At 32.2% G+C, this 17,283-nt stretch overlaps 1 protein-coding gene across 2 annotated transcripts in view; it reads left to right on the forward strand.

Annotated features, from left to right (window-relative positions):
- Positions 1–17,283, forward strand: part of PNKP (Polynucleotide kinase 3'-phosphatase) — a 97,296-nt gene that overhangs the window by 54,082 nt on the left and 25,931 nt on the right. For both annotated transcript variants that reach the window (XM_085826873.1, XM_085826869.1), the window contains exons 7-9: positions 9,854–9,921; positions 10,766–10,858; positions 13,911–14,003. In XM_085826873.1, coding sequence (XP_085682999.1) covers positions 9,854–9,921; positions 10,766–10,858; positions 13,911–14,003 — 254 coding nt within the window. The remainder of the gene's footprint in view (positions 1–9,853; positions 9,922–10,765; positions 10,859–13,910; positions 14,004–17,283) is intronic.

A 17,283-nucleotide genomic window follows, 5' to 3' on the forward strand; every position in this document is an offset into this window, starting at 1 on the left:
TGTGACTGGAATTGTCATCTTGGATTAGTGATTATGATTGATGGCACACCAAATCGTGCAATCAAACTGGAGATGAATTATCAAGATACAAATTAAGCAGAGATGTGTAGGAAAGCTTCGGGCCATTGAGTAGATCTAGCAGTGAAGATGAGCAGATATTGCTATGCTTCAGATGAAGGTAGAGGACTGATGATGTCTATATGAATATGCTCGAATTGATCGGATGGCATATTGATTTTTTTAAAGGACTGTGAATGTGCCAGCTGTTTTTGAAATGTTGTGACATGAGTGGGAATGAATTCATTTGACAATGTGCTTTATTATGGACAGCCAGACAAATCTTTCTTGTATGAGCTTTTCAGAAACCCAAATCCTTGGGTGCAATAGATTATGGAAAGAGTCAAAAAATTTTCTAAAGTTATAGAGTCTTTGGGTTGACTCTACGTCGAAGATGAAGTAGCTAATTCTTGCTATGTCTTTAAGAATAAATACTGCAGAAGAAAGGTTTGAATAACCTTTTTATTTAAACTAAATTAAAACAGATGCTTACAAATCACCACCACTTGTGGCTACGTAAATTAACAGAAAATAAGAATGTAACAAATCGCTAGTAAATTAAAATACCTAATGGCTGGCTCCTTAGCTTAAACTAAGGCTAAATCAACTGCACATAGCAAAGCCGAACCAAGAAATATCAGTATAAACTTGCAGGTGTCGAACACTGAACTAGAGAGCCAATTTTAAACTCGCAGCATAAATATCAGAACTAAGTCTGCTACTACTCTTTTTGAACTCTTGAAACACAACCTAAATAATGCTTCTGAAACAGATTTAAATTTGAATACTACGTCATAACAAAATTTACATTCCGGAAGGAAACTGAAATCAGGAGGGAAAGGAAAGAAAATTAAAAATAATTGGTTAGAATAAAATAAATCCTTACAAAGTCAAGATGAATGTAAGATTGAAGTTTGTTATTGGAAGTGTAACACATTATTTGGAGGTCTGGACTAGGTTGTAATGATTGAAATTCCAGTTAGCAGTTTGAGTCTTCACTGCGATGTTCCAACCCTTCAACTATGTAGCTTGGGAGTGGCCAATTAAGATTGAAATCCAGTTGTGCATTCACATTGATGTTTTGAATGCGTGAGAGAGTACCTGCCTCAACATTAATGGAATATATGACAGATGTTGATGCTAAGCTGAGCTGTGTAATTAAAATGGCTAATTTGTTGTGAGGAAGCTGAATTTGAAGTTTGATGTGAATGCACCAGTTAGAGGTCAATAGTAATATAATAAGATATTGATCTTCAAGATGGATTCTCGGGCTGGGCAAGGTCGACTCAGCCTTTCATCCCTTAATTTCCATAACTTGGGTCAATAAAATGAGTACCAAGTTCGCTTGGGGACTAAATACTGGGTGTCCTGCGACAAGCTGGCCACTTGTTCAGGACATGTGCTTACACACCCTGGGGCCTATGGCCTGCCTTGGCCAATTAGGGCTGCTACACCGCTGAGTTTAGTTTAGTTTAGTTTAGTTTTTTTTTAAGTCTATTGATCTTCAAGATAATATCTGAAATATTTTCTAGCTGTGTAAATGGCGAGTAACTCTCCATCATATGAGCTGTATTTTTTGTTGAGAGAGAGAAAGAGCTTTTATGGAAAAAATTGCTACAGGCTGGTAGTTGTTAGTGTGTTGAACATGTAAAACATCTGCAATGGAGGTGTTAAAAGCACTGACCATAACACTGAGCTTTTAACTAGCAGAACGATGACTAATTCAACGTTAATAAGGTTGTGCTTACATTTTTTTAAATGCCTTTTTAAGTTGGTCATTTTAAACAGTGGAGCATTTATCATTTTTCTTTATAAATGGGTCAGCCAGAAAAATTCAATCAATGCAGTAGTTGTAGTGTTGGCTAGCGGGCATTTGCCAGTCTAGATTTTTCAACTTCAGGAAACTGCATGTAAAAACACATCATCGTGGAACCTATTTTTCATAGCGATCAAAGGACATGAAACAGCATTTTTTTCTTTTTCTTTTCAATAGGTCATTTTTTGGATATTTATTTTGTCTTTTTTAATAAAGTTTGAGTTAATGTGATTAAAATATGTAAACTATCTATTCATCTACCTCTTTTCAGACATTGGTTCCAGCATAGCATGTCTCAGCTAAGTTGTGTACGTTCCACACATTGAGCATGTTTAATTTCATCATTATAAGTGGAGATAGGTGTATGAAAATAGCATTTTTAGAGGTTTTTCTAGTATTAGAATTTGAATGCATATGCTTATGGAGAAACTGAATGCATAGACTTACAAGTTGAATACATAAAGGCTTACAAAACAATGAATTATTTTAATAAATCTACAATTTCAATTCTGTCACTTTTTATTAATCTGCTTGTAGTGTTAATGATTTTTTAGCATATCTGCAGAATGTAATGGCATTATTAGCATAAGGATTCGATTTAAGAGAAGCCATATGCACCCTTTGGGTTTTTTTAAACAGTTAACTTATTTATTTTAAATTTTGAGAGTGTAAAATTTACTTTAAAAGTAATTTTGTTAATGATCATCCACATTTATTTTACACTGCTCGACATTGAAAATGCAACACCAAGAAGGAGTGGTCAGAAAGTGATGAAATTTGGGAAAAAGACAGAGACAGCAAGCAGTAATAAGTGGTCTTTATTTCAGAATGATAGTCAGAATGCAGAGCAAGAACGGCATCGGCTCAGTAGGATGTGGGACCACTGCGGACAGCGATGCACGAAAAACACACCTAGGCATAGAGTCAGTAAGAGTGCGGATGGTGTCCTGAGCAATAGCTCTCTATTCCCTTTCAACCATTTGCCCTAGTTCGTCTTCTGAATGAGACAGGGGCAGAGTCTGCAAACAGCGTCCAATCACATCCCACACATGTTCGATTAGTGACAGGTAAGGAGAGTATGGTGGCCAGGGAAGCATCTGCATACCTTGCAGAGTGTGTTGGAAGATGCGAGCACTATGTGGTCGGGCATTATCCTGCTGAAAAATTGCATTAGGCAGGCCCTGAAGGTAGGGGATTGCCACCGGCCGCAGTACATTATCCAAGTATTGTTGGGCCGTCATAGTGCCCTGAATACGAACTAGAAGTGACCTGGAATCTTAGGCAGTAGCGCCCCAAACCATTATGCCCCGTTGTCCCGCAGTGAGGCATTCCACAGTTACTACCGGATTAGATCTGTCTCCACTTCGATGCCACACAGGTATGCGGAGAACATGACGTTTCGTCATTCTGTCATCCACATTTCTCAAGTCCGGCACCATTCTAAATGTTGGTATTTATGCTGTGGGGTCAGTGGCAGTCTCCTTAATGGACGCCGTAAGTGCAGGCCACGTTCAACCAATTGATGGGAAATGGTTCTGGTCGACATGGGAACATCCAGGGTATCTTGCACGTGCTGCAGAATCACAGTACAAGTGACTTGTGGGACCGTCACAGCTCATCGGCGAATGCGTCGATATACGCGTTCTGACGTCACTCTGGCTGCACCCCTCCTTCTTCCCACATTTCCTTGTTCGTTATAGCCGATGCACCATGCTTGCATCCATATGGATATCAGCTGTGATTTGACGTAAGGACCAACTCGCCCTTCTCAGTTCAATCACCATACCCCTCGTAAAATCGTCTATCTGCTGGAAGTGCCTTCATTGACGCCAGCCTGGCATTCTCTCCTATTACACGTATCTTCCAGGACAAAAACCAACTTTGTTCAATAATTCGTCTGGGAGAAAAAACAACACGAATATTGCCCATTCTGCATGTTCTTTCCTTTATATCTTATCTTACTTCACGTTCGTCGGAGAGCTGCGCATTTCACATCATTTGCATAACTCAGTGACGCGCGTCTACTCTAAAATTTGCATAAATTTCTGACCATTCCTTGGTGTTGCATTTTCAATGTCGAGCAGTGTATATAAAATATTTTAATCAGTTTTTATAAAAAAGTTCTTTATTTCAAAAAATTTCCATCATTTATTTCTTTTTCTCCACACTTCATATTCCCTTTCTAGTGTTATTATTTTCTTTGTATATAAATGATTTTTAAGACATATTGTAATTTAAGATATATTGTAATCAAAAATAAGACTGTCCCTTATTTTGCTATTTTTTGTTCTAAAATTTAGTGAAGTCCTATAATTGGGTATTTTGATAATGGAATTGCAGAATGAGAAGTTTAATTATTATAATATGGAGAATATTATAATAATTAAACTTCATGCCTTTTTAGGAAAGACACAGAAACACAAAAATTAAGTTTTCCTAACCTAGAACTCGCATTGCGTTGTGTTTTTTTTTTTTAACCGTAAATACCCTAATCTGTAGACTGGTGAATGTATGGAGAAAGATAAAATAAAAACATACACTTAAATAATTCAAAGAAACATGGTAATTTATTTAATAAATTGCATAGTTAGACTCAATAATGAACATAAGATATGAATTTAAATAAAATCAAAATAAAAATATGAATTTAAATATATTTTTTTTATAAATAAGCAGTATTGCATCCAATATGTCAAATATTTTACATTATGGTAAGGCTATTAATCAGTTAAAATAAAAGAAAGACATACCCTTTCCGAGGGGGGGGGAATTATAAAAACCAATTAACAATTTCCTAGACAAACAGTGTAACAATTTCTTTTTTTTTTAAAAAAAAAAAAAGCACTAGTTATTAAAAATTAGTATTAAAGAACACTTTCAGATTTCAAAACAAAATACTTAACTATTGCACATTTTTCAATTACCATAATAATGCTAGAATGACCACGTATAAGTTAGAGTACAGATTTTTTTTTTCCCTTACCTTAAGCAGAAATCATTCTAATGAAAATTAACGGAACAATTAATTGCACACAACCGGATTGGATGTAAGGTAATTAACTTTGTATTGCACAGCTTTAAATTATTCAATTTTTTTCCTTAACTATTATCTTCTCAACAAATTACTTAGTAAAACGCATTTAACTCAGCCTAACCCAACAGTGACCAAAATGCCAGAAAGCAGAGGTTGAACTAACATAAAAAAGATTAAATTAATGATTAATCAGCATAAGTAAAGAACACTGGATTTAACAGTTAAATGAAGACAGGAATTAAATATTGGATGTTAACTGAGCTTTAACTTATCTGAAAAGTATCCGGACTCCAACTGACGATTCTAAGGATGCCGGGGTAAACAGTTCTGGTAACAGATTGTAGACCGAAGTATACTCTTCTCCATATTACTTAGCTGGAACTTAATCGGAAGAATTGGACAACAGCAAGAGGCATTAACATTTAACAAGAAACAGGATGCAGGCGAGAACAGTTCTGGAAGGCGATGGTGACTGGAGGAAGCACATCCCTCAAAAGTGTAGAAGTAAAAGCAAGATCAGTTGAGTAGAACAATACTTCCATTAGGATGACTCTCAGATGATCCCTGAGGATATATTAGTGAAAATCGAAGCTGAAGTGAGTCTTAACCAACGTTTAAGATGAAAGTTCCTTCCAGAAGCAACGTTTAAGATGAAAAGTTCTTTGAACTCCGAGGAGCATGAAATTTATGGCACTACATGAGGATCTTCACATTATGCTGGGAACGGTATATTAGCCATTTTCTTGAAGGTGGTTAGACCAATGTTTGGAAGCACTTTGATGACATATTGAAAAATTAGTTGGATGGAAATTAAGCTAGTATCAAGGTTTAAGCAATTAAAAAAAAATCTCTTAATCTCATCACAAGGCTTCACCTGCGAACAGACGCAGAAAAAAAATCTCGGGCCAAAGGCAATGAGAATCCGCTACTTTGACAATCATTAGGTGAGCCTCAGGGAGCAGAGGCCAAGCAAAAAAAGCTCTTCCAAAAGTGGAAGTCACACAAAGGAGCAAGAGGCAAGAAGAACAAATTCCCTTAAAAACAACCCCTTTTAGATATGACAGGACAGCCACCTTGGCTAAACCCCCACTCGAAAAGGTGAAAAAATCAGTTGCCGAAAACTCCCGCCTTAAACCATGCAAAAATTTCTACTTCTTCTGAAGCGTTGAACTAAAGACAGAATTCGATTCTCGCCAAACACATGCCAAGCAAAGGCCACGCCTAAACACCTGCACTTCTAAAAATATGGCAACCATACCCACTCCCTCAAGAAGACTTGTTTCAAGTGCAAAAGAATGCATATTTTTACTTCCTTGTACGAAGTAAAAAGGAAGTATTGTAATCACGAAAAGCTTCAGGCAGCATATTTCAACGAAAATATCCACTTTGATCGCTTTCGAATGCAATTTAACGATGTTTCTGCGTGATATCTGTATGTAAGGACAGAATAAAAGACTCTTTTCCTCCAAAAAAACTAAAAAACTGCTTTAAAATGAATTCTTAAGAGAATTTTTCGTGGCATCTGTACGAACGTACGTATCTCGCATAACTCAAAAACAAGTAGCCTCAGAATGTTGAAATTTTGTATATAAGACTACTATAACATGTAGATGTGCACCTGGTATTTTGGTTCCAATCAGCCGCGCCAAACGTATATAAATATATTTATAAATATATCCACTTTGTTACCCGGCTCATTGATCTCAATTTCTTTACTCTTATATGTTTGTAAATTGTACATTTTTTGCTTTAAAAATGATTGAATTATGTTGTTTTTATCTTCTGGTTAAGGGTCTTATGCCTTTAGTAAATCTGTATGCAATATTTTTAGAATTGTCAGCAATTTTAAAATTGTTTAAGTGCCACATTTGATGGCGGCCATTGATGTTTACAGTTGAAACAGGAGACTAGTGGATTTGTTGCCAATCTAGAGAAACTTAGCTTCGCAAAAACAAAGATAACACATTCATTTATTATTGCCAATTAAATCATGCATAATCCTTTCTTGAATTTTTTTGAGTAAATAAGCGTTTAAGATTTACTTCGTAATTTTTAATACAGATATTTTGAGTTTTTATGTATTTTTGCCTTCTCGCAAAGTGAGAACTGAATTAATTAAATGAGAAATACTCAATCGTCTGTAAAAAACTGTTTCTTTTTTGTTTTGTTTGCTGAATTTCTTTTATACATAGTTCTAGCTTTATTATAGTATTTGAATAGCACATGTGGCAATGATTAGATAATTCTTTAAATGATATAAATTTTGTGCATTCAGAGTTTTAACATGAACGAAATATGATACTGTTAAGTAAACCTAGCGCCAGAGTGTCGCTATGGTAAACAAAGTGAATTTTAAAGAATGCATTTATTCTATTGTGGTTTATGTGCTCTCGGAGAAGTAGGTTTAAATCAATCTAATAAGTTTAAATAAAATGCAAGAAAAAATGTGTATAATTTAATATTCTGTACAAGGAAGTCATGTGGTGTACACATCAGATTTTTTTTCTTAAAAGTGAATTCCTCCCCCTCTTAAGCCAAACAATGGGTTTTGCAAGTTTTACATTAATTAAATGGCTATAACTTCAATTCTGTTGAAGGTAGAATTATAAAAGTAGTCTCAAATTAAAGTGCTAACTTTTCTGCATCTATTGATATTAAATTTTAAGGATTTAACTTAATTTAAGTCATGAAAATCCTAGTTTATTACGTGAAAATTTACCAAGATCCATTGTGTGAGTAATCGCGAATACAAGCAAGAATGAATGACACTAGCTAAAAATTTTTGTGCAAGTTCAGATAAATAATTGACCAAACAATACCAATAATTAATTGAACAAATACATGTTGTGTAGCATAAAATTTAGAATAATTAATACATTAAATTTTGATAGCTGAAATTAGATTAATTCCGTTACTTTGCTACACAACATTATATTGTTTAAATACTAAATAAACTATTCAGGTAATTAATTATAAATATAGTATATATATATATAAACTGCATATAACTACTTTTAATTATAACAACCGCATCTAGCCATGCAATTTTGATCTACGCGTATCTCCTCTATATTGGTTACTGTAGTGCCTGAAAACAAATAAATAACTATACACTGATTACACATATAATTAAATTAGGGAAAGCTGGTTTTATGGAAATTTCGAGCTGTGTGCAAGCCTGGGTGTGACTTGCAAATGACATAAGCAGCTATTTGATAAAATAAGGCATTTACTCACAGTATCAGTAATAGTTAAAAGCAAAACAGGTAAGAATACAGATTTGCATGCATTTGATCATGGCTGAATCGTCAAGGCTCGATGAATGGGTCTCTCTATTTCAGAATTAGTGCAGACACTAATATTTTCATGCATCACTGTGTCAAGGGTACACTGTGATTATGTTGATTCTGGTAAAACCATCCCTGCCAGAGTCAACTGCCATGGACAACACAGTGTGGATGACCGCGGTCGTTGCAGCTAGCCCGCATTGTAACAGTGAATAGACGGCCCACAGTTCAACAGATCACCCGTCAATTTAATGCAACATGTAAGCTGGTGCATAGCAACTTATAAGCTGCCACACTGTACAACATCATCTTCCCTAATTGGGGTACAGGAGTAATCGCCCTATGATAGTCCGTCTGCTGACTGTGGAGCTGGAACATCTCAATGAACTGTTAAGATATGGAAAATGTTGCCTGGAGTGATTAGTTGAGATTCACTATGGTACATGCTGATGGCAAAATACATGTATGGTCATGGGCGTAGCCAGCTCAAATTATGAGGGGGGGTGCCCGTTACGACTCCTATGGATATATTGTTTTACCTATTACAGCAGATATATATATGATTATTACGGGACAAATATATTATGTTAATGGCAGTTATCTTAATATAAGTAATAATTATATTATAAATTTTATTAATGATAAAATTATGTAACATAATTATGGATATATTGCATTTCATTATCGTATTATAATTATTACGTGCATTAATGCCAAAGAATTTCAGGACTCTTCCATTATAGTAGCTCTATTATAATTGCCTAACCTTTTCTTATTATAATTCTTTATTGCTTTTCAAAGCTCTTGCGGAACGTTCACATTTACAAGATGTTATTGACAGTGTAGCTGCTATGTGCAAAAGCACATCAATATTTGTAAAAAGATTTTATTTGATGCTTTTAAAGCCAAAATTGGTGTGTCTGGCAGCTTTGCTTAGGGAATAGACATTTGTGTAAATTAATCCATGTTTGGAAGATGTAATAAACCCAGGCGATTTATCATCTTCCATGCAAGTAATATGGCAACAGATTTGAAGATTGTAACATTAGCTGGCAACAGTACATTGAACCAAACTCTCAAGTAATTTTTTCTTCTTTTAGCTTGTTTTTAGTTTTGGGTAGTGATTTTTTTTATCATCTTTTTGAAGTTAAATGACATCTCTTTTTCCCCATTTGAAATGATAGAATCCTTTTGAGGTCACTGCTAAAGAACCTTTTGAGGTATGAACCTGATACCAATAGTGATTGCTGAAAGTCTGTAAAGAAAAATTGAGATAAATTGAACTTTTTAATAGTTAATATTTTCTATATCTTGAGCAATCGTAAAAAGAAAAGCATCAAAGGAACTGATGCTTAACACTACTTCTATTGTATAAACGCAGGCCATCATTAACTTTAATTAGTTAATATAATAATAATTTATTTCTATTAGTGTTTAATATTTTACATTTTATATTTAATATTAATACCTAGTTAATGTTTTAAAGCCTTAACTCCTATAATTCTGAAGTTTTTATTGTTATCAAAAATTGTATTTCATATTTTCATTTTTATTAATTTTTAAATTGCTTGAGTTACTTTTAATGCATTCTTTTTTAAGGAATAAATTTTCTCATTTTAAGCACTAAAATAATGAAATTATTACGATAACTTTTAACAGATGCTGCAGGAAGACCCCAGAATTGGGCACCAAAAAAGAAAAAAGATTTTTCTTGTGCTGATAGACTTGTGAGTGAAAGCTTGAATTTCTTATCTGGCTGAAGTAAATCGTCTTTTTCTTAACTGATATTAAAATTACTGTGTGTTATATTTTAAATGGCATTTACTTTTCTCTGAGTTGATTATCTATTTGAATAGTTTGTCTGTAAAACATTTTCAAATTTTCATATTAAAGATATTAGTGTTGTTCAAGCTACTCAAAAAATATTTTGTTTATAAGCAATAATTTTCCCTAAAAAAGTTATCATAAAGTAGTTATCATTTTTTAAAGTTTATAATTTTTTTTAACTTTTTGCTTTTTAAATTTATATTTGTATGGCAATTATTGAAATTATATCTGATTTAAATGTTTTAAATATTATTGTAGATTTGCAGTAGAGAAGTCTAATAATTCTTTATTGTAGTAGAATAACATTTGGATCTTTTCTATTGTAGAACAATACTTGTGGGACAATTTTCTCTTGAAAAATATGTACACCAACATTAACTATTGACCTGGACACTGTTAAATTATATATATTGTTCTTTTCTCTTATAATAGTGTTCTTATTTTAAAAGTAAGTATTGTCATTAAAATATTCACTATATTCAATACAAATGAAAATTTTTAAAGTGTCGTTCTTTGTTTATTGAAATAACTAACCTAAGAGTTTTATTTCTTATGTTTAAAAACATTTTACCATATCGAAAATAACAGTATGATGACAATGTATTTACTCACTGAAAATACTATCTTGGTGCATATATTTTCATAGAGAAAATTGTTTAACGTGTATTGTTGAATAACAGAAAAGGTCCTAATATTTTAATTGTAAGTGTGTTTCTCCTTCTCAGTAACATTCTTTATTTGTAGTTTGCATTAAATATTGGAATAAAATTTTATACTCCTGAGGAGTTTTTTCTGGGTCAACAGCCTGCTCCATACAACATGCCAGTATTTGATCCTGTAAGTATATAAATATACATTATAATGTTATTTTTAAAACTATATTTTATTTGCAATGCTTAGACGTATTTTTCAGCAGATTTTGATATCTAAAATATAGCTTCTCATTCAAACTAACTTTATTACTCTTACATAAATTCTGTTATTTTAATATAAATTAGTTATTAAACAGACTGCAGGAACTAAATAATGGTTCCGAAAAGATTGTTCTATCATAATTTCCTTATTCAAATAGCACATCCCTAAATTCAATAAATTTTGCATCCCAGTGCCTTCCCTAAATTCAAAAGATTTAGTTATCCCTTAGTTTTGTTGCTCAGCACCTCTCAAAATTCTAAAAATTTTGCCTCCTCTAAATTCTGCCACCCGGTGCAAACACTCCAGCTATGCCACAGGTCATCGCCCTATCTGAATAACAAATCAGTTATTCTCAATTCAAAGAACACTAAATATAATTTTTTGGCCTATGTATATCATTTATAAAAACTTTTTTTTTTTTTTCCTATGGGGAAAAATTTCTGTTAAATTTCTACTTTGATAATTATGTGGGGATTAAAGCGGTGGAAAAATATCCAATGCACAGTGGTAAAACATAAATAAATAAAATAAAAATAAAAAATGAAAAATTTCAGATTTTGATGATTGTCCAAAAGGGTTTGTTAAGATTTTTTATGCTTTCGCTGAGCTCGCATTCTACCTGTCTGCTCCACTCACAAACCTTTTTTTTCCCCTCTCTTTAGCCCTATTATTAAGCATTGTTTTATTCACTGTTATGGCGCATGTAGTTCAACAGAAAAATGACAAAATTTTTAACTGCATAGTAGCATATGTTTAGAATTCCTGATGCAGTGTTAAGGGTTGGCATGCATTTTTATTTTTGTTTTTTGTCTTCACTTTGTCATATCAGTGTCTTAACTTAGTTTATTTAATGCCATGTACCAATCAATTCAACAGCAAAGTCACAAAATATCTAAAAACTGCATATGGTAGTGTGTTAGAGGTTGCCATACATATTTTTTATATCCACTATATTATTTCTTTAAAAACTTGCTGCTGGTGTGACCAACCACCTAAAATAGTTATCATTAAAAAGCAAAAGTGTATAATGATTTTAATGAGTCCATCTAGTGTAATTTTATAAAAATATTGAGTATTTCTAATTAGACATCTCATGATTTTAATAAATGTGTATTTAAATCAATCACATTAAAAGGTAGAAAAAATAGTCTTAAGAACTATATTTATTGCTTAATTTATTACTCAGTAACCTTCCAGATTAAATTTGATAGTATCTTAAGCTTTAAACTGAATGGCAACATGCTGGCCCAGAGAAGATAAAAATATTTTATTTCTGGCCATGGTAACACATTGCTTTCATGGAGCTGAGTTTGTTAATTAAAATTGAAACATGTTACATTTCTCTTACGCTGGAGATAAAAACTTACTGCTTGCCTTCAAATAGTTGAGTATGTTAAATCAAAAATTCAGTAAACTTTTGCAAAAAATAAAATTCAAATTTAGGCTTCGGAGTACACATATTTCAGTTGAGGATACAGTATTCAAAATTTTATGGCTCTGGGTAATGTTGTTTTTTCACAATCAAGGAACATACATATATACATGCAGTTTCTTCATTATTTAATTTCTTCAAAAATAATAATGCAAGGCAATAATATTTGGTGGCAACAATTTGAAAAGTAATAGACTGTTTATAATGAACCATACAAAATCCTATTTCGAGATTAATAGCCCCTTTTGAGCTTTAAAAAAAATATCGGAGGAGAGGATAGTGACTAGAAGTCTGGTTTTAGATCATTTCAGATATTGGATGTCTGGATTTTAACTTTTTATTTTATGATATTTGTTTAATATTGCACAATGTCAGATTTCATGTGTATACATGTCTTAAGAACTATATTTATTGCTTAATTTATTACTCAGTAACCTTCCAGATTAAATTTGATAGTATCTTAAGCTTTAAACTGAATGGCAACATGCTGGCCCAGAGAAGATAAAAATATTTTATTTCTGGCCATGGTAACACATTGCTTTCATGGAGCTGAGTTTGTTAATTAAAATTGAAACATGTTACATTTCTCTTACGCTGGAGATAAAAACTTACTGCTTGCCTTCAAATAGTTGAGTATGTTAAATCAAAAATTCAATAAACTTTTGCAAAAAAATAAAATTCAAATTTAGGCTTCGGAGTACACATATTTCAGTTGAGGATACAGTATTCAAAATTTTATGGCTCTGGGTAATGTTGTTTTTTCACAATCAAGGAACATACATATATACATGCAGTTTCTTCATTATTTAATTTCTTCAAAAATAATAATGCAAGGCAATAATATTTGATGGCAACAATTTGAAAAGTAATAGACTGTTTATAATGAACCATACAAAATCCTATTTCGAGATTAATAGCCCCTTTTGAGCTTTAAAAAAAATATCGGAGGAGAGGATAGTGACTAGAAGTCTGGTTTTAGATCATTTCAGATATTGGATGTCTGGATTTTAACTTTTTATTTTATGATATTTGTTTAATATTGCACAATGTCAGATTTCACATGTATACAGTGATCAGTTTTCGCTTTAAAAAAAATCCGAAAATTGCACAAATTTGGCATTGTGCGCATTTGTGACATTTTGCACATTAAACACTGGGTAGCTATTCATGACCAATACAAGCAGGCAACTGGCAGCTCATTAACATAGTATCAAAGAAACTCTAAATCTAATATCTGTCTAAATTTCGTAAACTTTTTTTTTTTTTTTTTTTAATTCAATGTTTGTTTATTATCACAAATATTTTTGGTTCTGTGGTTCTTTAATCATTTTTTACCTTCTCAAATTCAGCTATCTTGAGAAATAAGAAAATGATGAAGTGATTTTTTTTTTTTTTTTTTTTTTTTTTTTTTCCCAGTTTGAGAGTTCTTTAAGTAAATTCTTCATTTTTCCTTCAAATCTGGTCAAGTGTTGCATTAGTAACTTTTTAAATTGCTGAGTAAATTAATTTTGCAAGTATTCAATGCATATATTGTTATTCCAGAGGAAATTAGCAGCTTCACCCTTAGCAGTAAAGTATCAGCCTCCACCACGGAAAGAATTAACAGCTGATACAATTGTATCATCTACTTCTGAGGTATTTATTGCTTGTATTTAATTTTCAATAATAATAATAATAATAATTTAGGTAAAACTTTTGCTTTTTTTATGTTAAGTTGTAGAACTGTGGTACCCAGCAAATTAAGGGCTACTTTCAGATGTCTACCATGCCTCATGGACATCTGGTGTTTCATGTTTGGAAAATAATGAGTTCATGAAAATATGTGATTTTACTGAATGATTTTGTGTTTCCAAATAATAAGGAAAATTAATATGAATCTAAAAAAAATTGAAGAAAATCCACTAACAAAATGCAAATTTAGTGCAAGTTCAAGCTATTTTATTGCAAATTAATTAATTGAGATTTGATTAATAATATTCACTGACAACTTATTACAATTTGGTATAAATTCTGATGCACAGCATGTGAGCACCATATTGTTTTTCACATATTGTGGAGTCAGCATATCTTTGTACTTGCTATTTATTGTTTTAAGTTTTGAAGAAGCCTGTTCACAGAACTATGTTTTTGTGTTTAATAAGGTCCATTAGTTTAAAAACTTCACCATTTTCATTTTCAGTGCTTTTGACAGTTATATCCGTAAGAAGAGTAGTAATCTCTCTAATTCAGTCTTTGTTTTGTTAATAAAACAATTTTTTTCCATTGACAAAGTTACTACTGGTATGTCTAATTCCAAGAAAGGATTTTTCATGATCTATAAAATGGGCTCTGTAGAAAACATGTCTTGGAATCTTCTTTTAAATTCTAAGTAAAAGAAAAATTTTCAGGATGCTTAGATGGATCATATTTCAGAATAAATTCTGGGTCTAGAAGGAGGGTAAATGATAGGAAATGTTGATAGTCTTTCTCCAATAAGTTGTTCTTTCACAAATCAATTTAAGCTACAAAAGAAGATATTGAGAGCACATCATTTCTGCTATCTAGCTCATCAAGCAAAGCTTGAAAAAAGTTGTGGACTCAAGAGTTATCCTTGGATAAATAAGCAGTAACTGTTATTAGGTGATTCAGTAGAGCTTTTTAGAGGATAGATTTTTCCTGACTAGTAACAAAGAGATATGAATTGAATTTGGAAAACATGACATCCTGTTAACAAAGCCCAATAAATGCACTATCCATCTCTTTCATACCTAACACACCATCAGTAGGGATTGCAATGAGGTTTTTTTTTTTTTTTTTTTTCCGTTTTCATTAATATAGTTTTAACTGTGCCATAATGCGTGTATTGCCCTTGAATGTGTTTTGCCAAAGTCAGCATAGACAGTAATGCTTCTTTGACAGAGAAATCAGGCAACACAATTAACATGAACATCAAATTTATTGTGAGTCAGTAACATCAGTGGATTCAACAAACTGCAAGGGAAAATATGTATATTTTTCCAAATAAGATCTCATTTTTATGTAGATTCATTCCCCATATCATCCACTCGTCACATCACTGTGTTTCATAACAGAGGCACATCTTTTATATCTGATGTTGTTTCACTTTTGTTTTTAAATTCATGAAATAAAGAATCTGACATTGCCAATATAATTTCCTTCACCATGACACCATCTGAATAAGCATTCTTTAATGTGATGCAAGAATGTAACTTTGAAGGATGTTTCTGTGTGTTTCTTTGCTTCATTTTTTAGGGTAAAAAGACTGCTTTGTTGAGGTCTTAGAGAAGATGTCAATGAATCAACTACATAAAGCAAGTCTTGAATGGGTATTTACAGTTGAAATCCTTATAAATGATTTTCTGATGATGTTCAATATTCGATCTCTTTGATACTGCAACTGAAGCATTGAGCAGTAAACAAACTGATCATTTGCCAATGTTTATAATGACAGCTCTTCCTTCCATTCATTTTTTTTAAAGTGGTAGGTTTTCTATCTCTTCAATGACCCTAGCATGTTATTGATGTCAACAAGCACACCACAAAATAATTAAAGTATTATTTTAAAATTTGTCAGAAACAGTGCATTTTAGTAGCTGCTGTTGCAAATTTTCATCAACTTATTTTGATTCAACTGATGACCACTGACCTGTGGCCAGATGGATGATTCATCATTTGTTCAGACATGCAGCAACACCAGAAGCAAACAGGGCTTGTGTAAAGCAGGAATTCTCATCTTAATCTGTCACGTAGATAAAAGTGCAGAAATGAGACAGTGATGAAGGGCATCACAAATGCAACACTGCTGCAGCGTGATTATAATTTTTTTTTACATTAGGAATAGAGAAAAAAATTTTTATCGTGGTAAAATTGTGATTATGGTCGGTAGTTGCCTAAAGATAGGTTTGCAGCCTCCAGGGGCCTGCAAACCACTGGTGTAGAATATAGAGAAAAATAACTTATTTATTAATTTGCCTTTAGAAAAAGAATTTTTTTATATGTTATGCAGTTATTATAAAATAATATATATAACAGATATTTTTCTTCTCAGTACAATTAAAATATCTTGGGGCTAAAAATTAAGGCAAAAAAGTTTGACGAACACCAATTTATTAGTGAAGTAACTCACACACAAGAATAAACGTGAAAGATTTTGTAAGCTACATTGCTTGCATGCATAGTTCAAGTCCTAATTAAAGTTTGTTTGGTCATATGATCTATCTGCAAAAAGGAAAACAATGTTTATCTTTTGGTGAATCATGGGACCTAGAGCAGGTGCTCCCTTTCAAGAATGACTCATGCCATCTATTGCAATATAAAAACAAAATTTAAATCTTGCATCTCAAGATATTAATTAGTGAATAGTTCAAAATTTTTTTTATGTTGTGGAAATAAAAAAATTGGGAAAACTTAATTGCTATTTATGTGCATTATCATATTAAAAGTAATTATTAATGTTAAAGATTTAAAGAATTTCTAAAATTCTTCTGACAGATTGTGATTTTAGACTAAAGTTGTGTGTATTTTGTAAGCAAATCTAACTCAGATTTTTCTACTGTAAGGGGAAAAGTATTCTATGCCGCAAAAACTTAATATTTTTGCTCTTTGAATATGCTGAATGTATATTTGATAAACTCACAAAATGCATAACATTTTTCCCCTTCTAAAATTAGTTTTATTATGTGGTTGAGATTTGCTTAAATGTCTAGTAAATGCATTTTTATTTCATCAAAAATCTGTGAAATTCATCTTTAGATTGACAGTAATTTTAGAGAAAAGTTGTGGACATTTTGAAATCAAATCTGTCTCAGGTTTTTCTTCTTTAAGGAGGAGAAATAATCTATGTAACAACAACTGATTATTTCTGCTCTTTGGAGAAGCAAACCCATATCTGACATGCTCACCAAAAAATAAGCCT

The sequence above is a fragment of the Stegodyphus dumicola genome, chromosome 1, assembly GCF_044657685.1.
Source record: "Stegodyphus dumicola isolate Sdum_Otavi_A_Nest chromosome 1, ASM4465768v1".
In the NCBI taxonomy this organism is placed as follows: Eukaryota; Metazoa; Arthropoda; class Arachnida; order Araneae; family Eresidae; genus Stegodyphus; species Stegodyphus dumicola.